We start from the raw sequence: 27,051 nt of genomic DNA on the forward strand, positions 1-27,051 counted from the left end.
GTTATCCTGCCAAACACTAAAGGTTCTAACAAACTGGAATAATCATACCAATTTCATTTGAGATTTTGATTAGCTAATCTAAAAGACTAAAAGTCAAGCTTTTTACAAATCTGATATACTTGTAATTCACTTTAGTCCTAGGGTGATTTTTCTTTCAGAATCCAGTCCAAAGTGGGCTAAAGAGAAGGGAATTAGTAACTTGGGTTCCAACCCTGTCTTTCCTTGGTCTCTGATCTTTTATCTCTTTAGACCCTTTGCTTGCTGACCACATACTCAGTTTCTCAGAACCTGTTTTGGGTAACAAAGGCCCCAAAGTAGAAGCTACTTCCAGGGCCAGTTTCACTCCTCTGGATTTCTGTCTCATCTAGGTACTTCCTCACCATCTGGTTTGTTGTTTGATATATGAAATATTTAGTGGGTCCTGGAGCCAGGAATCGAATCATTAACTCTGTTGTCTCAGTTCAGTTTCTCATTATTTTACTTCTAGTTATTTCCTAGCAGGTCTCCTTCCATTGAGCCATATCCCTTGCCATCTAACTTTGACCATTGCCAGAAGTAGCTTGCTATTAATATAAAAAAGCCTAAACACAATCACATTGCTAGTTCACGTAAACTTTTTTAGTAGCTCTCATTATTTACAGGGCTTCCCTAATAGCTCAGTTGGTAAAGAATCTGCCTGCAATGCAGGAGACCCTGGTTCTATTTCTGGGTTGGGAAGATCCGCTGGAGAGGGATAGGGTACCTAGTCCAGTATTCTTGGGCTTCCCTTGTGGCTCACCTGGTAAAGAACCTGCCTGCAATGCAGGAGACCTGGGTTTGATCCCTGTTTTGGGAAGATCCCCTGGAGAAGTGGAAAGGCCACCCACTCCAGTATTCTGGCCTGGAGAATTCCATGGAGTGTATAGTCCATGGGATTGCAAAGGGTCGGACATGGCTGAGCGACTTTGACTTCACTTCATTATTTAAAAGATGAAGTCCAAATTCTTTAGCAAACAGGAGACTCCCTGGTCTTCCCTCTGTCTACGTCTACAGTGGTGGTGTCTCCTGTTACCTTTCTCCTTGTACTCTGGATGCTAATCTGTGCCTGAAATGTTTCATGTCTTCATATCTTTGTCTGTACTGTTCTCTTTGCTAAGAGTTCTCTTTGCCTTTCTTCTACCCTCAAACACTATCCCCTTGGCCTGAAAAGCTTCTCATCCTTGAAAGCTGGGAAAACTGACTGTTGTTTCTTTCTGTAGATCTTTCTTCATGCTTCCTTGCTCAGTCGCTTAGTTGTGTCCAACTGTAGTCCACCAGGCTCCTCTGTCCATGGAATTTTCTGGGAAAGAATACTGGAGTGGGTTGCCATTTCCTACTCCAGGAGATCTTCCTGACTCAGGGATTGAACCTGTGTCTCCTGCATTGGTAGGCATTTGCAGGTGGATTCTTTACTGCTAAGCTACCAGGGAAGCCTGAAATAATTAAATAAAGTGTCTGTTCACTGAGACCATAAAATTAACTAATGCCTGTTAGGAAAAAAAAAAAAAGTAAACAATTTCAGACAAAGGTTCTCGATTCTTAGTTAAACCTAAAGTCAACTTAACCAGAGCATCTTATTAATTGATATTTCTAGGTAACTGCATTATTTTACTGATGAAATTCTGTTTCTTTTTCTAAAAGTTTATTTCTTTTGTTAAATTTGCTTCTGATTTTTTATTTTATTTCAAGCCATATGTAACGCAACCAGAAGGAACAGAGTTTCAAAGCTGCCGCTTTCCGACTGTTTGTATGATAGTCCTTGACTCATTTCCTTATCTCCATACTGACTTTAACAGTTTTTCTTTGCTCCTAAAATTTCAAGGTCTAACATAAAAAGCCAACTGTACTTAATAAAAGCACTCATTAAAAGGTAGTAGTTGTCTAGAGTGGTGCTCTTAGTTGTTACTTATCCAGTTGATGATTGAAGGTGCTGTGGAGTTCAGCTGTGTCCTTACTGATTTTCTGCCTACTGAACTGTCCCTTTCTCATAGAGGTGTGGTTGAAATCTCCAGCTATAATAGGAGATTCGTCTATTTCTTTTTGTAGTGTTTAAACTCACATAATTTGACGCTTTGCTGTTGGGTACATATACATTAAGGATTCTCAATTTTCTTAGGGAATTGGTTCTTTTATTATTACATAAAGTGAAAGTGAAGTGAAGTCGCTCAGTCATATCTGACTCTTTGCGACCCCGTGGACTGTAGCCCACCAGGCTTTTCTGTCCATGGGATTCTCCACACAAGAATACTGGAGTGGGTTGCCATTTCCTTCTCCAGGGGATCTTCCCAACCCAGGGATCAAACCTGGGTCTCCCGCATTGTGCTCAGACATAAGCCTTTATCTATTCCTGATTTTTTCTCTTGGTCTGAATTCTACCCTATCTGAAATTAGTATAGCTACTTTAGGTTTCTTTTGATTAGCATGTTATATGTGTTAGCATGTTACATCTTTTTCAACCCCTTTACTTTTAATGTATTTGTGTCTTTATATGTAAAGCAGATTTCTTGTAGGCAACATATAGCTGGGGCTTGTGTTTTGATCCCCACTGACAATCTCTGTCTTTAACTGGTATATTTGGACCATTTATGTTTAAAGGGATTATTGATATAGTTGGATTAATATCTATTATATTTGTTACTGTTTTCTATTTGTTGCCTGTGTTATTTGTTTGTTACTCTTGTTCTTTGTTTCTGTATTTGTCTTCTATTCCTTTTTGTCTTTTTTGATTTTAACTGATCATTTTACATGATTCTATTTTTTTCTTCTTTACCTTTTAATAAAGTTTTTAAGTGATTGCCCTAGAATTTGTAATACATATTAGCAATTAATCCAAGTCCACTTTCAAATGATACTGTATTGTTTCCCAAGTATTGCAATACCTTATAATAAGGAAATATTTCTAATTCGTTCCTTTAGCAACCCCAGTTTTGGCGCTGAACTAAGTCTACTTTAGTACAGGCTGCTTTGTCATTTATCAGATGTATTGATAAAATGCTGATACTTATTTCAAGTTATCAGAATGTTGTTCATTTTCTAAGTTTGTACTCATTGAAGAAGGTATGAGATTTGTTAAGTGCTGGTAGTTACCTCTTTATGCTTCTTCAAGATCTTCTCCAGTGATGCCAGATTTTTTTCTTAGAAATAATTTTTGAAGAAAATCTAGAAAAGCCAGGTAATAGTTTCTGTCAACTAAATCGACATTTCTAGGGGAAGAAAATCTTAACAATTGAAGCAATATTTCATGCTTCTTTCTTGCTCTCATCTCATTTGACATAATTCTTTTATTTTCCTCTGTGAATACTCCTCTCTTTCTATATCCTTGAAGAAACAGATAGTCACTTGGTTCAAGAAAGATAACTCCCTGGTGACTGTCTTTTCTCCCTTGTCCTTCTCCCTCATCATATGTGTTTTAATGTGATCTTGGTATGAGAGATAATGTTAAACTCATTATTACTGACCCTTGTTACTACTGTCCTGAAGTCAGATGCTTTTATTTTAGGTCTTTCTCAGATTTTTATTAATTAATTCAACAAATATTTATTGAGGGCCTATCATATGTCAAGTACTGAGGACTCTATAGACAATAAAACGGGCATGGGAATTATAGTTTTGTGGTTGAAATAATCACTGCTTAATAATCTCACAAGGGAATGTCCAAAAATAGCTATAACTATAATAGGGAGATGCTTGGGACTGTAAAAGCCTATAAAAAGAGATTTGACCTAGTCAGGGTAGTCAGGAAAGGCGCTCTCAGGAAGTAGTAACACTTGAAACCTGCAGCGTGAATAGGCAGTTGATGAAGGGAGAAAAATCCTTCCATGTAAAGGAAACATTGTGGGCGAAAGCCGTGCCATGGGGAAGGAGAGTGTTGGTATGAAGGACTGAAAGGATTCACAGAAGGCTGAAGGGACGGCGTAGGGCAGGGACCAGGCTATGCTGAGGAATTTTGCTATGTTTTGTGTTCGTTTTATAGAGCAGTGGGAAGCAATTGAAAAGTAGTATGCAGTAAACTTGTATTTGGAAAAAAATTATTCTCACTGTAGTAGGAATAATGATTTACAGGGGACTGTAGTAGATGTAGGTAGATAAATTTAGGATAATCCAGGTGAGAAATGATAGTTAATTTAGAGGAAATGGTGAGAAGTAGATTAAATATTCTTAGGGAAGATCGGCGAGGTTCATGGATTTGATATTGAATGGTAAGAGAGGGAGATAACTAAGATTTGGGACTGGTACAGTGGAGTGGATGTTATTTTTATTAGAATTAGCAACCCTGGAATGAGAACAGATTTTAAGGGAAAGATCATGGGTTAGGTTTTATACGTTTTGAATTTGAGAGGCCACAAAGTGTCTAATTGAGTACATGACTATGTTGGTCAAGGAGATCAGGTCTGAACTGCAGGTATAAGTTGCTGTGGTAACTGTGAGTGATGATATGCATGGTGAGAATATGGTGATGGCGTGCCTGGCACCCAGTTTGATGAACTCGTAACATTTAGAGACTAGATAGAGAAGAATGAATCTCACAGGAGACAGAGAAGTTGTGATCAGAGATGTTTAGAGGAAAACCAGAAGTTTTTATTTTTTAAAAGACTTTAATGATAGAAGTCATCTGTGTTTTGGTTTTTATTTTAAAACATTTTATTTAAAAAATAAATCCTGAGAGTTGCCTATTAAGAGTAATCTTTATTTAGCTCCTCTAGACGTATCTCGCTTAAACGAGAAGCAGTTGCGTACGTGTCAGGTGTGTCTGAGTTCTCTTACTTAGAAAGGAGGTCGTTTTTGCCACAGGAAGTGTTTCATCGGGAAGCAGATGTGCTCCAGTGATAGGAGATGGGAAGGGGATGTTTTGTTATTAATTACTTAGCTTTGAATAAACAAAGACTTTGTATTTTTGAAAGATGTCTTCTTCTGGTTTATAGAAATTAATCCTATTTTTAAAGCTTTTCATTAGTTGATCTAAGAGGTATGTACTCTGTTGTTTCAGTAACAGAACTCCTGAACTCTTTGTTAGTTGTATTATGGCGTATCTTCTATTACATAAGAGCATGTGAGATTTATAGGATAGAATTGCGGTGTAGAAAAGGTGTGTCTTAAAAGATAGGAAGTGGTGGCAGACTAGTATTTGTAAACTGAGAAAGCTTAAGTTTTGCCTTTTCATCTCTGCTTGCTTCCCTTAGTTGAAAGAAATCTGAAAAGCCATTTTAATGAGAAACTGGTATCCTATTTTAATCTTTTAAAAATAAAGAATTTAGCATTTAAACTAGACAACAATAAAATATCTGGACTCAGTGTCACAATTATGCCCCATAAGCCTAAATTTCTCAACTGTATTCTGTGAATCGTAGTTGGAAAATGCTAATTTAAAGAGGTTATATAGAATCCTGAATTAGGAACTAGAATACCCGTGTATTCGTTTTGTTTGTTTGTTTGTTTTTGCTGTTGACTAGTCATGGACAAGTTCTTTTCTCTGGCCTCATTTGATTATATGTAAGTGTTGGTTAGAATAATCTGTGATGTCTTGTTTAGTTCTCTGTTCTCTAATTCTGATTCTGTGGGTTGATATTAAGTGTTTCCATTTTTACTCTCTGTAGATTTAAAAAATATACTTATTTAAACTTTGTGCATTCAAAAAGAATAAAAATATACAGTCATTATAAAATTTCATATATTGTAGAAATTAATAATATAAAACCAAAAGTCTGTTAGCAACAAAAATAACAAATTTTATTATTTTTAAAAAAGAAAATATTTTAAAGAAATAGGAACAGAATTTCTCTCTACATAAATTCTGTCATATGTACACTGACATATTAATGATAATCTTCAGTAAAAGTGGGATCATGATCTACTTTTTATAGTATATATTGCTTTTATACCTTATCCCTTAGACTTCTTACCACCTAAATTTCTGTTTTAAGTTTTTTCTTCTTACTGTGACTCTAGCATATACTCACAGTTAAAAAATAAAACCATAAAGATCTAAGGTGATATCTCTTTGTACTCCCTACAGGCAATCACTCTTTAAAAATGTGTGTGTTTCTAGCACATTTAAATATATGTGGTTGTTTTTGCATGGTATGTACTGTGATTTATTTGGGCATCCTCCTATAGATGGTCATTTGCATCTCCCTCCCTTGCTTCCTTCCATTAAAAAAAAAATGCTGCAGTTCTTAAAATGCAGACGATTGTTGAATTTTTAATTGTGCGTTATTTATATGCTGTAGATGGTCTTTGCTGTCTCCAAGGAAGAGGTTTGGCTAGGATTGCTGTTATCTTTAATTCTCTGCACACGACCATGAGCAAAGTCTCTATGTGATCTACATACTCACTTGCACAGAATATTTCAAGCAGATATTCTCACTTTATCCACTAATCCCAATACGATGTTTTTATTTTGGAGAACTTGACTGAATCTCATGGGAGCCTTGAGAATTCCTTTAGTCCTTTTATTTAAAAATCTGTCTACAGCTTGTTAGTTACAATTTGTCCCATGAATCAGTAGCATACGTATCACTTACAGCTTGTTAGAAATGTAGAATTTCAGGCTCTCACCCATGTGTACTAAAGCAAAATCTAGATTTTAATTCAATCTCCTGGTGCTTCATTCATACCCTACAGCATGAGAAGCATTGGCCTGGAAGCAGACCTGTCACATTATCTTTATGCGTGGTCCTTTGTGCCCACAACTTGAGTTTGAGCCTTCGGTTGTTATTGTTCTGATCTTTCTGAGGAGAAAGAAAAGAAAAAAAAAAAAGTGAAAAGTTTGAACTAAAGACTGGAATATGCTAAGTTCAAGAACTATTTCAAACCCTGTGCATTTATTGTGCCTTCCAATGGTAAGGTCTCCTGTTGATATTTTTACCTGTTTTTTTTTTTTTTTTTTTAATACCATACCAGTATTATGGAAAAGAGAAGATATAGTCAGCTCTATTATCATGCTTTATTTTTGGTGTTTTAAAAAGAAAATAATTATTATTTTATATTTTAGGTGTTTTTCAAAGAATTTTTAAATTGAAATTTATTTTATGTCATGCTTCTTTTGAAAACAGGACGTGTATCATGTGATGGATAGTAGGGAACAGTTGGAGCGTTACATGAATTTTGTGTTTGCTTATGTGCCGTTTGTTGAGAAATGTTAGCTGCATAGCAAAAACTGTATCCAAGTAAAGCATGACACTAGGAAATATTGAAAGGCATGCATCTTGACCAGCTACCAGCCACCTCAATTCCCCACACTTGTTATACACCACATCCATCCACTTAAGCGTTAGAGCTGTCATTTAGATTTCAGATAACCCTCCTTCCGTCATGTCACAAAAACGAAAAATCCACAACCCTTCTGATGCCCACTTCTACAGGCAAACTTCAGAGTGTTTTTGAAGTAACATGATGTATTTATTTTAGCAATTAGGCTTTTCTTAACCATTACATGTGCAAAATGGTCTACAGGTTTTATCTTTTTTTGTGTGTGTCATTGTTTCTAAATGTTTCTTCCCAAACCCACCTTCCTCAAAACCTTGAAATTTTATTATGCAATTTTGTAAAGTGTGATGATTTTTAGAAATGTATGTCACACGACATAGTAGAGTTGAGTATAACAGGAGAATCTCAAGAAAAGAGAATCTGGAAAGAAATTGGTTCTGTCCCTTCTGCCTTCAGTTCAGTTCATTTGCTCAGACGTGACTGACTCTTTGCAACCATCACCAACACCTGGAGTTCACCCAAACCCATGTTCATTGAGTCGGTGATACCATCCAACCATCTCATCCTCTGTTGCCCCCTTCTACTCCTGCCCTCAATCTTACCTAGCATCTTTTCCAGTGAGTCAGCTCTTCACATCAGGTGGCCAAAGTATTATAGTTTCAGCTTCAGCATCAGTCCTTCCAATGAAAAACCAGTCCTGATCTCCTTTAGGATGGAGTGGTTGGATCTCCTTGCAATCCAAGGGACTCTCAAGAGTTTTCTCCAACACCACAGTTCAAAAGCATCAATTCTTCTGCGCTCAGCTTTCTTTATAGTCCAACTGTCACATCCATACATGACCACTGGAAAAACCATAGCCTTGACTAGACAGACCTTTGTTGACAAACTAACGTCTCTGCTTTTTAATATGCTGTCTAGGTTGGTCATAACTTTCCTTCCAAAGAGTAAGCATCTTTTAATTTCATGGTGCAATCACCATCTGCAGTGATTCTGGAGCCCAGAAAAATAAACTCAGCCACTGTTTCCACTGTTTCCCCATCTATTTCCCATGAAGTGATGGGACCAGATGCCATGATCTTTGTTTTCTGAATGTTGAGCTTTAAGCCAACTTTTTCACTCTCCTCTTTCACTTTCATCAAGAGGCTCTTTAGTCCTTCTTCACTTTCTGCCATAAGGGTGGTGTCATCTACATATCTGAGGTTATTGATATTTCTCCCGGCAATCTTGATTCCAGCTTGTGCTTCCTCTAGCCCCACGTTTCTCATGATGTACTCTGCATAGAAGTTAAATAAGCAGGGTGACAATATACAGCCTTGACATACTCTTTTTCCTATTTGGAACCAGTCTGTTGTTCCATGCCCAGTTCTAACTGTTGCTTCCTGACCTGCATACAGGTTTCTTGAGGCAGGTCAGGTGGTCTAGTATTCCCATCTCTTTCAGAATTTTCCAGAGTTTATTGTGATCCACACAGTCAAAGGCTTTGGCATAGTCAATAAAGCAGAAATAGATGTTTTTCTGGAACTCTCTTGCTTTTTCCATGATCCAGCAGATGTTGACAATTTGATCTCTGGTTCCTCTGCCTTTTCTAAAACCAGCTTGAACATCTGGAAGTTCACGGTTCACGTATTGCTGAAGCCTGGCTTAGAGAATTTTGAGCATTACTTTACTACCGTGTGAGATGAGTGCAATTGTGTGCTAGTTTGAGCATTCTTTGGCATTGCCTTTCTTTGGGATTGGAATGAAAACTGACCTTTTCCAGTCCTGTGGCCACTGCTGAATTTTCCAAATTTGCTGGCATATTGAGTACAGTACTTTCACAGCATCATTTTTCAGGATTTGAAATAGCTCTACTGGAATTCCATCACTTCCACTAGCTTTGTTCATAGTGATGCTTTCTAAGGCCCACTTAACTGCCCATTCCAGGATGTCTGGCTCTAGGTGAGTGATCACACCATCATGATTATCTGGGTTGTGAATATCTTTTTTGCACAGTTCTTCTGTGTATTCTTGCCACCTCTTCTTAATATCTTCTGCTTCTGTTAGGTCCATACCATTTCTGTCCTTTATTGAGCCCATCTTTGCAGGAAATGTTCCCTTGGTGTCTCTAATTTTCTTGCAGAGATCTCTATTCTTTCCCATTCTATTGTTTTCCTCTATTTGCACTGATCACTGAGGAAGGCTTTCTTATCTCTCCTTGCTATTTTTGGAACTCTGCATTCAAATTAGACATGTTAAAAGTTTCCTTGCATCACTCGTCCTGAGCATTCCGTAGACTCCCTTTCTTAGTACCAGTCCTTCCTGATTAGCTGGCACTTTCAGGAGGGCAGGGACAGTGTGTATTTGTTCCTCTAGTCTTAGTTCAGTGCCTGATACATGGCAGGTACTGAATAACCATTTTAAAAATGGCTCCATACCAGTATAAGTACTTGTATATTTATTTAGAGAACTCAGATGTTTCTTTTGGGTAAGCAACTGGAGTAATTCTTACAGCTGTGCTTTGAATATTGCAAATTATATATTAAGGAAATGAATAATAATTAGCTGATACTTGAGGTGGCAGTAATGTTCTTGTTATGACACTTTAATCAGCAGCCAATTTTTATATTAGGATTCATTATGAATGTGGTAGTTCAGTGGTAGTAGTGTCATAGTTTCTAATTAAAAAATTATAAAACTTGGAATATTTTCTTAAAAATTATAAATTTGTTGTGTACATTTGGTAAAATTTAGAAAATGCAGTGTGTCAAGTGATCGTGTTAAATTCAGGTGAAAGACAAAACTTAGAGAAATAACTAACAAATGATATTAGGCTATCATAATGATAGAAGATAATTTGAAACATTTGCCAAATCCAACTTTAGCCTACTCTAAAAGAGGTGAATTTCTTAATTTATTTGATTATCCCTACTTAGAGACTGTCACTTCCTTACTCTATATTTCTTTTGCTTTCTGATTTTGCTTGAATCTTTTTCTGTGCTGTTTAATATTTTCTACTTCCATATTCCTTTAAATAGGGAAGTTTATGCTAAGAATTGTAGTACCTCCTTGAAAGAATTGGGTTGATGAGTTTAGAAACTAGTATACTTATATTTACCTTACCTATTTAGTGTGTAAAAGTATTTTCTCACTTAACACCGAGTCTCTGAACTTTACAGTGTTAATTATGGGGCTTAGGTTCCACTCCTATAGTGCAACTTTTCTCAAAATCGTAGTTTTAATTTTTACTGAGGTGTTTTAATAGGGTGATCTTGATTAACTTCCCTCTCATGAAACCTGTGAAACTAGATATTTTCTTATTAGTATTACTCAAAAGATACTCTGAAATAGGGACCATTACAGTATTAATAATAAAATATCTCTTATAGACCCAAAGGAAGTAGTTTTGAAATTTAAAAAAAAAATTACGGGTGTAATGTCTTATTTTGAAGTAATTTCAAGCCTATAGAATATTTGCAAGCATACAAGAAACTTCTGTATACCCTTTGTGTGGGTGTGTCTGTGTGTGTGTGTGCACATGCACAAGCGCTCAGTCATCTGCAACTCTTTGTGACCTCACTGACTGTAGCCCACCAGGCTCCTCTGTCTATGGAATTTTGCAGGCAAGAATACTGGAGTGGGTTGCCATTTCCTTCTCCAGGGGATCTTCCTGACGTAGAAATCAAACCTCTGTCTCCTGTGTCTCCTGCATCTCCTGCATTTCAGGCAGATTCTTTACCACTAAGCTACCAGGGACCCTTTCAGTTCAGTTCAGTTCAGTTCAGTTCAGTTGCTCAGTTGTGTCTGACTCTGTGACTGCATGAATCGCAGCACGCCAGGCCTCCCTGTCCATCACCAACTCCCAGAGTTCACTCAGACTCTCGTCCATCGAGTCAGTGATGCCATCCAGCCATCTCATCCTCTGTCGTCCCCTTCTCCTCCTGCCCCCAATCCCTCCCAGCATCAGGGTCTTTTCCAATGAGTCAACTCTTCGTATGAGGTGGCCAAAGTACTGGAGTTTCAGCTTTAGCATCATTCCTTCCAAAGAAATCCCAGGGTTGATCTCCTTCAGAATGGACTGGTTGGATCTCCTTGCAGTCCAAAGGACTCTCAAGAGTCTTCTCCTTCAAACGCACCAATTCTTCGGCACTCAGCTTTCTTCACAGTCCAACTCTCAAATCAATACATGACCACAGGAAAAACCATAGCCTTGACTAGATGGACCTTTATTGGCAAAGTAATGTCTCTGCTTTTGAATATGCTGTCTAGGTTGGTCATAACTTTCCTTCCAAGGAGTAACCATCTTTTAATTTCATGTTTGCAATCACCATCTGCAGTGATTTTGGAGCCCCCCAAAATGAAGTCTGATACTGTTTCCACTGTTTCCCCATCTATTTGCCATGAAGTGATGGGACCAGATGCCATGATCTTCGTTTTCGGAATGTTGAGCTTTAAGCCAACTTTTTCTCTCTCCTCTTTCACTTTCATCAAGAGGCTCTTTAGTTCTTCTTCACTTTCTGCCATAAGGGTGGTGTCATGTGCATATCTGAGGTTATTGATATTTCTCCGAGCAATCTTGATTCCAGCTTGTGCTTCTTCCAGCCCCACGTTTCTCATGATGTACTCTGCATATAAGTTAAATAAGCAGGGTGACAATATACAGCCTTGACGTACTACCTTTTCTTGTTTTGAACCAGTCTGTTGTTCCATGTCCATTTTTAACTGTTGCTTCCTGACCTGCATATAGGTTTCTCAAGAGGCAGGTCAGGTGGTCTGGTATTCCCATCTCTTTCAGAATTTCCACAGTGTATTGTGATCCACACAGTCAAAGGCTTTGGCATAGTCAATAAAGCAGAAATAGATGTTTGTCTGGAACTCTCTTGCTTTTTCAATGATCCAGCAGATGTTGGCAATTTGATTTCTGGTTCCTTTACCTAGATTCAATAATTATATACAGTTTGTCCTGTTAGTTTGGTCATATTTCATATACCTTTATATGGGTAGTTTTTCTCTGAGTCATTTGAGGGTAAATTGGAAACATCATGCCTCTTAAGATCCCGAAATACTTCAGTGGGAATTTCCTAAGAATAATAACATTCTCTTTCATAATGAAAATGAGAAATCTTAATGTTAATATTCTATTATCTAATCCATAGTCCATATTCAGATTTTGTCAGTTATCCCAGTAATGTTTTTTATAGCTTTTCTCCCCATTTTAGGATCAGACCCAAAATTATGCATTACTTTTCATTGTTTCTCCTGAGTCTCCTTTGAATTACAATAGTTCTATAGCTTTTCTCTGACTTTCTTGACCTGGACACTTTTGAAGCAAAGGATATAGTTATTTCGTAGATCTTCTTTAATTCAAGGTTATCTGATGCTGCTTGTGATTAGATTTAGGTTATGTATTTTTTTTTTTACAGGAATAAATCACAAGCTATGCTTTCACAGTTCAACATATCTGAAGGTGTATAGTATTGGTTTGTTCCAGTATTGGTATGTCTGTCTGCATGTATTTATTCATCCATATTCATTCATTATCTTCAATGAATTTATACCTTTTCTCAAGTCTTAAATATACAGAAAGTGCTTTCAGAATTACTAACTCATTATATTAGGTAAGTAAGCCTACTAACTGTCGTATTTGCAGTTCTTTAAAGGTAAAACTTAATTACGGGAAAATGTATAAATCTTGAGAACAATTGGATCAGTCTTGACAAATATACCCATATTCACATGTATATCAAGATTAAGAAAATTTCCTTAACCCTAGAAAGTTTCCTGGTGCCCTTTCTTGTTAATAATGCTTTCTACCACTGACAACTGCTTTCTTGATTTTTTCCCCCCTGTTAAAAATTAGTTCAGCCTATTTTAGAACTCTGTAGAAATGGAATCATACAGCATGTGCTCTGTTGTGTCTAGTTTCTTTTGTTGGCATAATATCTGTGGTTTTCATTCACATTGTTTTGTTATTAGTAGTTTATTCTTTTTATAGCTGAGTTGTATACAGTGTATGAAACCATCACAGTTTGTTTATCCAGTCTGCTGTGATAGACATTTGGGTTGTTTTCAGTTTAAGGGTATCATAAATAAAGCTGCTGTGAACATGAAGTACAAGTTTGTGTATTTTCATTTCTCTTGAGTAAATGCTTATGAGTGGAACTGATGTGCATTGGATAAATGTATGTTTATCTTGTAAAAATAAAATTGTCAAATTTGTTCCATAGCAATTGTATCATTTCATGACTTCATGACTGATTATGAGATTTCTGGTTGCTCCACATTCTCACCAGCATCTGGTGTTATTAGCCGTTTAAGTGTTAGCTATTTTAGTGAATGATATCTCATTATTGGCTTTAATTTGCGTTTCTCTCAGTCCTAATGATGTTGAGTACATTTCCCACTATGCTTATTGACCATTCATATAACTTTCTTCATGAAGGGTCTGTTCAACTCTCTTTCCCTAGTCGTGTCCTGACTCTTTTGCAACCCCGTGGACTGTAGCCCACCAGGCTCCTCCGTCCATGGGATTCTCCAGCCAAGAATACTGGAGTGGGTTGCCATTTCCTTCTCCAATCAATAAGCTATAGAAGTTCTTTATATTTTGTGGTACAAATTTTAAGATATTTGTATTGTGAATATGTTCTCCCATTTTGTAGCTTGCTTATTGATTGTCTTCTAGACTTATTAAGGTTTTAATTTTTATGAATTCATAGTTATTAATGTTTTCCTATCATGGTTACTACTTTTTATAAAATTTGTTTTATTTTATTTTTGGCTGCACTAGGTCTTCATTGCTGCATCTGGGCTTTCAGTTATGCAAGCAGGGGCTATTCTTTGTTGTGGGCTTCCTTTTGCCATGGCTTCTGTTGGTGCAGAGGACAGGCTGTAGGTGCACAGGCTCTGTAGTTGTGGTTCATGGGCTCTAGAATGCAGATCCAGTAGTCGTGGTGCTTGGACTTAGTTGCTTTGTGGCCTGTGAAATCTTCACAGATCAGGGATCGAACTAGTGTCCCCTGCATTGGCAGGTGGATTCCTAAGCAGGGAAGTCCAGCAATTTTTTTAATCCCAAGAAATTTTTGCCTATCCTCAGTTCACAAAAATATTCTCTTGTGATTTCCTTTATAAGCTTTATCAGTTTATATTTTACATTTAGGTTTATTTTCCATCACAGATCAGTTTTGGTGGATTGTGTGATGTGTCATAAGTAGGGATTAGAACTTAATGTTTACTGTTTTTCTCTTTTTGCAGATTCACATTTCTAAGTGTCTTTTTTAAGCCAAGAGAAACTTTTATGATTGTAATATACTCTAATTTGATTTATTATACTTTTGGGAAAGCTGAGTACTTCAACACTTACTTAGTACAGAAATGTGTAAATTTAGAGACTATATAAACAAATGAAGATGAGATCATTATTTTATGATAATGGAAATAACTGGAACATTTTAATATGTTTCAAAGAATAGACATGTTACTAACTTTACTGTTTGGCAATAATAAGAAAGAGAGTTAAGAACTGTTTTTTCATTGTACATATTCTACAAATGGATGGTTTTTTAGTTTTCCACATGAAATCATCATTTTTTATGCAGCTTGCAAAGTGATCTGATTGCCATGTTTTATGTCTTTTGTTGATGGTCTTAAGTCTGTCAGGCTTTCCATTTGAAACCCCTATTTTCAGGAGTTTATTAGCTGACAGTTGAAAAAAAATTAACCAGCAAAAAAACTTGGCATTCATGATCTTGGTTCAATATAAGGTACTTTGCTTTAATAAAATTTTAAGTAGTCAGCTCTTCTTCTTTTTTTTTTTTTTTAGGTTGTAAATAGCACAAAGAGGAATAAAGGAATTTTTTTGGTTAAATAGATAGGGAATATTTTTCCATACAACTTATCCCAATTAGATTTATAAAGCAAACTTTTCCCTTTTAGAAATCATTTAAGTATGTATTTTCCTGTGTTCCAGTTCCCGCAAGATGTTGCCTTAAGATTTTCGTTTTCCTTTGCTATAGTTCATAGCAAGTATCCACTATCCCTTTTCTTTTTTTCTGTCCACTTGCACTTTTAAAATTCTCCCTAGTATGTTTGCATTAAAAATGGCTTTATATTTTGGCATTCTTTTGTCCTTTTCCCTCATCTTTGCAGTGCCTCTTGCACAAAACTTTACCTATTGGTTGTAAAACAATATTAACTTTGAGAGAAGTTGTGGTGTAAATAGCAAGAATTTTCTTGAAATGCCAACTTTAAAAACTGTCCTGAAGAGCTGTCCTTTAGAGAGCAGACTTTTAGGCAAGTTTTTTCTTCTTCTTCTGGAAAGTGTGTAAGTCAGCTTGAGTACTTTCACAATCTGTTTTTAACCCAATATCATTCACATAGTGAACACTTAACTGCTATTGGTCCCCAAAGGTGTCTGTGGGTTTTTTTTTTGTTGCTTTTATTTCACTTCTCATTTTTTTTTTTTTTTAAAACCATTTCCTGAAAACTCAGGGCAGAAATGTAACCTACTGCAGGAAGTGAGATGATCTTCTTTGCTGTATTCTGAAGATAATTTGCTTCAGACAGGAGGTTTTTGGGTGCTTGCTGAATTTTGGAGATCTGGGAAAATGGGGGTAATAACATGACACCAGTTCTTAAGCAGCAACATCTGCTGTGGTTCAAAGCCACACAAAGAAAGCTGTTTAAGCAGTTGAATGTTTTGGACTGCACGGACAAGTGTGGTTCAACTGCAAAGACTGCAGAGCAAAAAATTTAGTTTCAAGAAGTTGTTAAAAAATGGAGTCATGGAAGATGAGCATCTTTAAAAGACAAACATCACCGTGTCCTCCAAGCTATCGAAGATCTTTGTCAGAACCTGCTTATGCACACTCAGAGATAGGAAGAAGCTTAAAGAGTTATCCATGGCGTGGTCCAGTGAAAAGCAAGAGGAAGAAAAATGAACAGGCTGTTTCTAGTCTAGGAAAGCCACTGGGTGCTTATCGGTGGCAAACACACCCCAGCTTAAGGTTGAAAGGGGGCAAAAAGGAGCAATTGGAAAATAATAAAGGAGACTTGGATGAACCACAACAACAAGCGGTCCTGCCAAAGATGGTTGGGGATAATATTTCTTCCTCTGGCAGTGAAGTCCTTGGAACATCAATGGAGAAGCAGAACCTGGTAAACACTCTGTCACTTCGGGTTCCATTCAGCAGATCTCTTTCAGAGCCAGAACCCCGCTCCAGTGTCAGATTTGTTAGACGGTGGCCGACTTCAGTGGGGTCAGTGGAGTCTGAGCAGCAGGGATATTTCATCCGTGGCATTTTCTCTACTCTTTCCAATGGCTTCTCCAGGATGCTGAGTCTAAAAGGAGAGTCAACCAGTGAGCCAGTAAGAGAAGGTATATTGTGATGAATAAGGGGGAAGAGGGATTTTAATTATTTGTGTTTTATAATGAATAAAACATCCTCTTTGCTCATTATAAAATAATTTAGTTAATTAGTGCAATTTTTAAAAAGTATTAAACTCTACTTTAGAAGCTCAATGAATGATAGTAATTAATAGTAAAAAATTGATTTAGAAGGATTTTTTTTTATTATGTTATACTCTGAACTCTTCGTTTTGGGGCCTGGGTAAAATTATTTGTTCTGTTTTGTCTTTTACCCTTTTTAATCCCATTGATCTACTTTTGTACATTAAATGCAGTTTAGAAGGAGAAAGTATCAAATCATCTCCTCCTGACAAAGTTGAGAGTTAAAAGAGAATTCCTTCTATTATCTCTTCATAAAAATTGACAAATGTTATTAGAGCTATTTAGAGCTGGATTATATTGATAGCTTTTAATAGGTGGGACTTCTGATCTGCTCATGTCTTGGTGATACACAATTTGAAAATGGAAGGAAAAAATGCAAATCCTGAATATTTAGGCTACAAAATAGAAATTTGTGTTTGATTCATATCAGGTAATAGAATCGTCAACATTTAAAATAAACTTAGGATTTGTTTATATTTTAAAATGTTTTATATTGATGATAGTGTTTTAAGCTACCAAAAGAAACCTTAAAATTTTTGTCTGATTGCTCTGGATGTGGTTGAGCTTACCTGACGAACTACTTCAATTATGAATTAAGACGTGTTTGATTTTTTTTTTTGTTTTATTTTTGAAAATCTTAATATACTGATAATATTTCTATTGAGTTGAGGTCATTTTTGGATATGCTCTTTCCGTTAGAAAACTTTATCTTATCTCTAATTATGAGATTGACCACATCAGCAGAAGTTTGAATTCTTTCTAAAATTGTGGAAATTGTTGAATAATTTTCGCACTAGAATACAGTTTAATTTCTTTAAAAATAATGTCAGTGAGAAATTGAGTAATTCTCCAAGTGTATTTGTGCCAAAAATTCAGTATGTCTCCTAAACCTTGTTTTCCTTTTAGATTTTCCTTTGCCCAGTGAGTTTTAATTTTACTATTAAGGAAATATATTTTCTTCTTACTCTTGGTTTATAAATAATTACTGAAAGTAAGGTCTTTCTTGATGTGCCTCTATTAACATCCTGTTAAAATATTTTAGAGACTAAGTTATTGCCTTTCCTTGGATACTAGTATGTCTGTTCCTTGCCAGGTGATCATAGGATGATCTAAGTAAAGGAGCATCAGAGGATAAGAGTTTAAAGGAAATTCTTAGAATCAGTGCCTCCCAGTAGTTAATGTGTATACATTTGATAAAAGAAATCTATAGGGTTTTTGTTTTTTGATATTTGTATTTACAATCCTTTTTGGACTTTTGTAGCTAACTTTCAGTTTTTAGCAACTTCACTAACTTGTTGGCAGACCACTTATATGTGAGATCATCTGAGAATGTTTCCTAGCTTTTTACACGTTTATGGTCTACTTAAAGTGACTTCCCTGGTGGCTTAGACGGTAAAGCATCTGCCTACAACATGGGAGACCCGGGTTCGATCCCTGGGTCGGGAAGATCCTCTGGAGAAAGAAATGGCAACCCACTCCAGTATTCTTGCCTGGAAAATCCCATGGACGGAGGAGCCTGGTAGGCTACAGTCCATGGGGTCGCAAAAAGTCGGACACAACTGAGTGACTAAAGTGGTATAAACATTTTGTATTTATTACTTCGTAATATATTATACATTCTAATCATGCAATAATTATGCAAATAGAGACATATTTGGAGTGAAAAGTACTGTGCTAAGGGATTTCAGGTCCTAGAGGTAAAGCACAGTACATAGTGTTCCTACCTGTCAGATCAGCAGTTTTTATTTATCAGTTACTGTGTATGGTATTTCCTGAGTACTTCACAGGTGGAGAGTCAAGCTCTTAAAACAGAAGGATACTGTTTAATGCCAACTGGAACTAATTCTTGTGTGTTGTTTAGTCCCTTATTTGTGTCCCACCCTTGCAACCCCATGGACTGTATCCTGCCAGGCTCCTTTGTCCATGGGATTTCCCAGGCAAGAATACTGGAGTGGGTTGCCATTTCCTTCTCCAGGGGACCGAACCCACTTCTTCAGTAGCAGGCTCATTGCCAGATGGATTCTTTACTGCTGAGCCGCCTGGGTAGAGATTTCTTTTTCTCTTTGGACTATAGCTTCTGCCCAGCCTAGAGTCTACCCAAGTGGTTTTCTGAACTTCGGCACTTGTAGACCTGTCTTTATTTCTCATTCTCCAAGGGGGAAAGAATACAATTGGCCCAGGAGATCGGAATTCTGCTTCTATCTTATGCCAGTCTGCACTTGTGAAATTTAATCTCTGAATTTCTCTTTACGCTTTTGTGGTATAGAAATTTCTTTCTTACAAAGCGAAATTTGAAAATATGTAAATTATAGTTTATGTAGTATTTGTTCACAAATGCTATGTAAGTAGAACTTGTTCTTATCAGAGTTGCTATTATTGTATCGTGGCAAGGTGTGGGATTATTAGAATACAGATGTCTTTAAGAAAATCAATATGTTTTAAAATTTGAAACCCACTAGTGTTTGTTACTTTTCTTGTTCCATATGAATTCACTATATGAGAGGCATTAAATAATATAGCATGTATTTAAAGCATTTAAAGTAGTGTTTGGCACATAGCAGTTGTTAAGTAATTAATATATATATATATATATTTACGTTGAGTTTTCATTTTTTGCAGTCAAAATGTTTTTTCCCTTTTTATTGAAGTATAGTTGGTTTACAATATTCAGTATATATTTGATATTATTTCTATTAAGAAAGTAAAAATATAGGGATAGATAATAATTTTAAAAAATAATAAAGAGAAAGAGGATACCTGATTATTGAATTCACTATAATTACAAAATGTAAATAAATTGTAATGTTCTTTTCTTAAATTCTGTGAGCCTGAACTTTTTCTGAGCGTACGCATGTTCTGAGCATAAATAATAATTCCTTATATATAATAATAGCAGAAAATTTTTAGATTCCTTGTATCTAAAAATACAGAATCTTATGCGTAAAGCAATGAAATATCCCATGCGTGCATGTGTGCTAAGTCACTTCAGTCGTGTCTGTCTCTTTGTGATGCTATGGACTGTAGCCTGCCAGGCTCCTCTGTCCATGGGATTCTCCAGGATACTGGAGAATAACTGGGAACTCCAGAATGCTGGAGTGGGTTGTCATGCCCTCCTTCAGAGGATCTTCCTGACCAGGGGATTGAATCCATGTCTCTTAAGTATCCTGCATTGACAGGTGGATTCTTTACCACTAACTCCACCTGGGAAGCCCTGAAATATACATGCTCAGGATCAATACCAAATTGAAGAGATAAAAGCTTAAAGGTTTCACTACTGTACTATGTTTAACCCTCCAGCTGTATAATATATATTCCTTTACCTGCTACAGTATATAGATCAAATGATACATTATAAAAAAAAAATAAGACTTGTGTTTCTTACAGCTGAAAATAGTTCCAGCTCTTTTGGGCCCATGTCTAATGATGTCACCATGCTTGCAGTAGTGGAGGTAAATTGAAGCAACCAATAAAAGAGGATTAACTAAACAGATCAAATGGAAAAGATACCATATAGTCTTCATAACTGTTGGGCTTCCCACGTGGCCCGGTGGTAAAGAATCTGCCTGTCAATTCAGGAGATGTAAGAGATGCAGGTTCAATCTCTGGGTTAAGAAGATCCCCCAGAGTAGTAAATGGAAACAGCTTCAATATTCTTGCCTGAAAAATTCCATGAACCGATTATAGTCCATGGGGTTGCAAAGAGTCGAATGTGACTTAGCGAGTAAACAACAACAGTGGAGATTCCTTAAAAAACTGGGAATAAAACTACCATATGAGTCAGTAATCCCAGGACTGGGCGGGCAAGTGCACACACTCACACACACACACACACATGTGTGTGGTCAGGTAGCATTCACACACACACATGGTCAGGTAACATCCTTCTGAGGCTTCTCCAGCTTTAGTCAGGGCTGTCTTCTTACTGTCTTCTCAGTTGGCCTTTTTTCTGAGCACTGGTGACTCTACAGTCTCCTTTTTTATAGGGACACCAGTCCTATTAGGTTAGGACCCCACATGGACAGAGGAGCCGGGTGGACTGCAGTCCATGGGGTCATACAGAGTCGGACATGCCTGAGCAGCAAACACACATACCACCCTTCTGACTTCGTTTAACCTTAACTACTTCCTTAAAGGCTCACAGTCACACTGGGGCCTAGGGTTTCAACATATAAATAAACCTTAGGGTGACACAGTTCATTCCATATCACCAGGAAACAAAGGTCTCACGAATAATGAGGCCATTAATGCAATGTATTAGCATATATGCTCAAACTTAAAATAATTTGTTATGAAGTTAAGTCACTTTAGAGAAAAATAGGCCATATCACTTTAAATTTATCTTATTTTTCTCATTTTATGTGTGCTTATTTTTGAAATGGTTATGAATGGTATAAGTTATCTTCCTCCTTTTCTTTTAAGACTATTTCATTTACATCCCCATCTGCTGACCATTAATGAAAATGTTGAGGATATTGGACACTCTGGTAATCTATTATATTGAAATGTGGAAGATGGCTCTACTGGACACATCAGTTGTTTATATATTTTTTCCATCACAATTTTTCTTTATGGGTACATGCCTTACCCACCTTTTCCTGGTTTGTATTATTTCTTTGAGGGTATACCAGGAATGATTATACTGTTGAATACGATTGTCTTGTATCTCGTTATATATATTGTAAGATTTTCTGCTTGAAAGCTATAAAACGTTAATAATGTCTACAACAATTTATGAGTACAGTTTTCTCCCATGACTTTACCAGATTGGTAATTAAGCTTTAGTTTATTGTAGTTTTGTGTTTGACTCATAGCATAGAGTGAGGAAAAGGAAAAGATCTTTGGGATTGGACTAGTGGCTTCAGGATTTTATACGTGCTGCTGTCTAGTTATATGCCTGAGAAGGTTTCACATAACCTTTCTGAGCTTTCATTTTCTCATCAGTAAAGTGTGGGATGATGATAACTATCAATAAGCTTATTATAAGGGCTTCCCTGGTGGCTCAGAGGTTAAAGCGTCTACCCGCAATGCAGGAGACCAGGGTTCGATCCCTGGGTCAGGGAAGACCCCCTGGAGAAGGAAATGGCAACCCACTCCAGTACTCTTGCCTGGAGAATCCCACGGACAGAGGAGCCTGGTAGGCTACAGTCCATGGGGTCTCAAAGAGTCGGGACACGACTGAGCGACTTCACTTTCACAGGCTCATTATAAATAGTAAATGAAACAAGATGCCCAGTGCTTATTATATACTTAATTAATAAAGACTTTTAACGGTTTTTAGAACACTTATTTTTATTTATTTTTGACTGCTCTGGGTCTTGTTGCTGTGTGCAGGCTTTCTCTAGTTATGGCAGCTGGGAGCTACTGTTCATGCAGTGCATGGGCTTCTGACTGTGGTGGCTTCTTTTGTTGCAAAGCATGGGCTCCAGGTGCACAGGCTTCAGTAGTTGTGGTGTGAGGCTCAGTAGTTGTGGTGCTTGGGCTTAGTTGCCTCACAACATATGGCATCTTCCTGTACCAGGGATCAAACCCATGTCCCCTGCACTGGATTCTTAACCACTGGACCAACAGGGAAGCCCAGGTTTTATGATTATTAGTTTAATAGGTATATAACATTATGATTATATGTTTATTAATGAAGTGGCACATTTTTCTATAAATAGCTTATATTTGCGATATAATATTTGATTATTTTACAAGTAGACTCTTTTGTTTCTTTTGACTATCAAGTGGAATCTGAGTAGGTGTAGCAGTATTTTTTTTTTCAGTTATTCTGCATTGTAGGTTTTAAAATCATTTACATTTATCCCAAATATTTTGGTTTTCAAATAAAATTTTAGTAATTTAAAAGAGTTATTCAAACCCGAAAGCATGCTTGTAATCCATCTTTGTTTCTTGATTATGTAGAAAACTTATCTTAACATTAGTACAAATACATCTTACAGTTCATCATTTTAAAAATTTATTTTGGAAATGATTAATTATATTCTATGAGATAGATTTAGTTGTGTGAAATGAGATATAGAACTAAACAAATTATTTGTAGCATTAATAATGGTTGTAACAAATGTCTCTCTTATGTGATTTCAGTATATATTTAAATTTTTCTTTAAAAATTTTAAGTAGAAATAAAGTTGATTTACAATGTTAGTTTCTGGTATAAAGCAGAGTGATTTCAGATATATATTTTCTTTTTCATATTCTTTTCTATTGTGGTTTATTGCAGGATACGGAATATAATTCCCTGTGCTATACAGTAGTCCGTGTTCTATAAATAGTAGTTTGTATCTGCTAATTCCAGACTTTTCCTCTGCTCCCTTTCCCCTTTGGTAATCATAAGTTTACTTTCTTTGTCTGTGGGTCTGTTTCTGTTTTATAAATAAGTTTATTTGTTATAGTATAGATTCCACATATAAGTAATATACAGTGTTTGTCCTTCTCTTTCTGACTTATGTCTCTTCGTATGATCATACCTGGGTCTATCCTTGTTGCTGCAGATGGCATTATTTCATTCTTTTTCTTGGCTTAATAGTATTCCACACAATGGAGTGACCACTACACACGCACTACATCTTCCTTATCCATTTATCTGTTGGTGGTCGTTCAGTTTGCTTCCATGTCTTGGCTATTGTAAATAATACTGCTGTGAACATTGGGGTGTGTGTATCTTTTTGAAATAGAGTTTTTGTCTTTTCTGAGTATGTGCCCAGGAGTGGGATTATTGGATCATACGGTGGCTCTATTTTTAGTTTTTTTAAGGAACCTCAGTATTGTTTTCCATAGTGACTGCACCAATTTATGTCCCGCCAGTAGTGTTGGAGGTTCCCTTTTCTCCTCACCCTCTCCAGCATTTGTTATCTGTAGACTTTAATGATGGTCACGTTTTGACCACTGTGAGTTGGTACCTCCTTGTAGTTTTGATTTGCATTTCTCTAATAACTAGTGATGTTGAGCATCTTTTCATTTGCCAAGTTGCCATCTGTGTATCTTCTTTGGATAAATGTCTATTTAGGTCTTCTACCCATTTTTTGATTGGGTTGTTTGTTTTTTTTGTTATAGAGTTGTATGAGCTGTTTGTATATTTTGGATATTAAGCCCTTTTTGGTTGCATCATTTGTGAATACTTTCTCCCACAGGTTGTCTTTTCATTTTATTAATTATTTCCTTTGCTGTGGAAAAATTTGCAAGTTTGATTAGATCCCATTTGTTTATTTTTGCTTTTATTTCTATTGCCTTGGGAGACTAACTTAAAACATTGGTACTATTTATGTCAGAGAATATTTTGCCTATGTTTTCTTCTAGGAGTTTTATGGCGTCATGTCTTATATTAAAAGTCTTTAAGCCATTTTGAGTTGTTTATTGTGTATGGTGTTAAGGGTGTGTTCTAACTTTATTGATTTACATGTGGCTGTCCAGCATTTCCAATACCACTTGCTGAACAGACTATTTTTTCTTCATTATATATCCTTAACTCTTTTGTCAAAGATTAATTGCCCACAGGTATCTGGATTTCTTTCTGGACTCTGTATTCTGTTCTTTTGATCTATATGTTTGTTTTGCTGCCAATACCACACTGCTTTGATTACTATAACTTTATAGCATTGTCTAAGTCTGGGAGGGTTATGCCTATACTTTTGTTCTTTTTTCTCAGGATTGCTTTGGCAATTCTGGGTCTTTATGGCTCCATACAAATTTTAGGATTTTTTTGTTCTAGTTCTGTGAAAAATGGCATTGGTACTTTGATAGAGATAGTGTTAAATCTATAGAATTCTTTGGGTTGTATAGCCATTTTAACTATATTAATTCTTCCAATCCAAGAGCATGGGATGTTCCATTTTTTAATCATTTTCAGTTTCCATAAGCAGTGTTTTGTAGTTCTCAGCATTATAAGTCATTCATTCCTTGGTCAGATTTATTCCTAAATATTTTATTTTTTCAACGTGACTTTAAAAGGGATTCTTTACTTTCTCTTTTTGATATTTCATTTTTAGCGTAAGGAAATACAACAGATTTCTACATGTTAATCTTGTATCCTGCTACCCTGCTGAATTCATTTATCAATTCTAGTGGTTTCTGTGTGGAAACGTTAGGGTTTTCTATATATAGAATGTCATCTCCATGTAATGATAATTTTACCTCTTTTCTTCCAATTTTGATGCCTTTTATTACTTTTTTCTTATTTATTTATTTATTACTTTTTTCTTGCTGTGGCTAGAACTTTCAATGCTGTGTTGAATAGAAGTGTGAGGGTAGACATCCTTGTCTTGTTCCAGATTTTAGCAAAAAGGCTTTCAACTTTTTACTTTGAGTATTATGTTGGCTGTGGGTTTGTCATAAATAACTTTTATTATGTTGAGATACGTTCCTTCTATCCCCTTTTCTCTAACGAGTTTTAAATTATGAGTGGATGTTGAATTTTATCAAATGCTTTTTCTGTATCTATTGAGTCAATCATGTGATTTTTGTCTTTTCTTTTGTTGATGTGGTGTGACACATTAATTGATTTGTGTGTGTTGAACCATCCTTTTGACCCTGGGATGAATCCAACTTGATCATGGTGTATGGTCTTTTTTAAGTGTTGTTGTATTCGGTTTGCTAATGTTTTGTTGAGAATCTTTGCGTCTGTATTCATCAAAGATGCTGGCTTGTAATTTTCTTTTATGGTAGTGTTTCTGTTTAAAATATTTGGAATGTCTTTATGCCTATTTTAAATGTTCTCTGCAGTTTCTCTTATTTCACAGATTTTTCTGTTTCTAAAAGCAATGAGATGTTTTTTCCTCCAAAATGAAATAGTCTTTTCTCCAATTATGCAAGTTAAAAAAAAACTCTAAAAAATTTATACATAACATACCCGATTCTTTATTTTCTTTACAATAAACTAGAGTTAGTATTTCAAACATCATGAAATTGTTATAGGGATTAAATCAAATAGTATGTGTCAAGCACTTTAACTACTTTTTAGTAAGAGCTCAATTAATGATAGCTTTAAAGTAATAATACTGCTGTATGTTCATGAAGATACACCCTGAAATCTTTTTGTATTAGAGTTAAAAAATGTTCCAGTCTTAATTATATGTTTATAAATCAATTTTGTCTAAATGTTATTTTCTAAATGTGTTCTTGGGACTTCCCTCATAACTCAGCTGGTGAAGAATCTGCCTGTGATGCAGGAGACCTGGGTTTAATTCCTGGGTCTGGAATATCCCCTGGAGAAGGAAATGGCAACCCACTCCAGTATTCTTGCCTGGAAAACCCCATGGACGGAGGAGCCTGGTGGGCTACGTCCATGGGGTTGCAAGAGTCGGACACGACTTAGCGACGAAGCCACCAAATAGGTCCTCAGATTATGGGAATACTTTAAGTTCTGATTTGTTGTTTAATCAACAGAATGATCACAGTTTTTACAGTATGTAGTTTTCCCACCCAAGAGCACCATGTATGTGTGTTTGTGTCTACAAACTTCCATTTGTTATTGACTTCTTTAGTTTTTTTCATTGATAAGAAAAAACCTTCAAATATTTTTATACTTGTGATTGGGCCCTGTTTTATTGCATATATTACAGTTAATTTTAAAGATGATAAGGAAGTACCTTGATATTTGTACTGAGCTATAGTTTATTATTGATTAATTATCTGCTATTTAAAATCACCTTATTTTAGAAGCAGAATATTTTAATGAAAAGATTGGTCTTTTCATTAAAGACATAAAAGACCTTTTTTAAAACTCTTTTTATGTCATCTATTTATTTGCCAAGTAATTCTTTGTGAGTTTATATTTGACTTTTTTGAGCCTGACCGTCCTCATATTTAAAGTAAGAATTTTTTTTTATATTGAAAGATTATTAAAAAGAAACATAATGCAGTTGTCAAGAATCAGAGGTTTTCTTTAGAGATATTTGGGATTTATACATGGCTTTAAAGAGAATGATTAAGGGAGGCCCTTAAAGAGAATGATTAACACCAACTTCAGTATTTACCTTTGCTGGGGAGAACTGAGGAGACATGAAGAGAAGGAGTATATAGGTTGATGTAAGTTACTGGCATTATTTTCATTGAGGGTTGAATTATGGTTTTATGGATATTTATTGCAGTACAAATAAGAAGATGAATGAATTGATTGATTGATTAGTTGATTTACAAATCAGGCCATGCATAACCCCTTACTGATAATAGGTCGTGAATGAAGAATGATAATTAAAGTGATTAAAGCATTTGAAAATTCTGTCTCTACCACTCATTAGTTAATTCAGCAAATTACTTTCTCTCTCTCTCTCTCTCCCTCTAAGCCTCAGTTTCCTCATTTGTAAGATTGAGCGATACATTCTTTGTAGGCTGTTGTGAAGATTAAA

General features: G+C 36.0%; 1 protein-coding gene across 6 annotated transcripts in view; it reads left to right on the top strand.

The window, feature by feature from the left end:
- The window catches only part of RASAL2 (RAS protein activator like 2), a 394,454-nt gene that overhangs the window by 122,729 nt on the left and 244,674 nt on the right, over positions 1–27,051 (top strand). For 4 of the 6 annotated variants that reach the window (XM_069546149.1, XM_069546151.1, XM_069546152.1 and 1 more), the window contains exon 1: positions 14,558–16,573. The exons of the other annotated variants lie outside the window; for them this stretch is intronic. In XM_069546149.1, the coding sequence (XP_069402250.1) occupies positions 15,973–16,573 (601 nt within the window). In that variant the 5' untranslated portion in view covers positions 14,558–15,972. Of the gene's footprint in view, positions 1–14,557; positions 16,574–27,051 lie in introns of those variants that run through there. 6 annotated transcript variants of the gene reach the window in all.

This window comes from Ovis canadensis, chromosome 12 (assembly GCF_042477335.2).
Source record: "Ovis canadensis isolate MfBH-ARS-UI-01 breed Bighorn chromosome 12, ARS-UI_OviCan_v2, whole genome shotgun sequence".
NCBI classification, from domain to species: domain Eukaryota; kingdom Metazoa; phylum Chordata; class Mammalia; order Artiodactyla; family Bovidae; genus Ovis; species Ovis canadensis.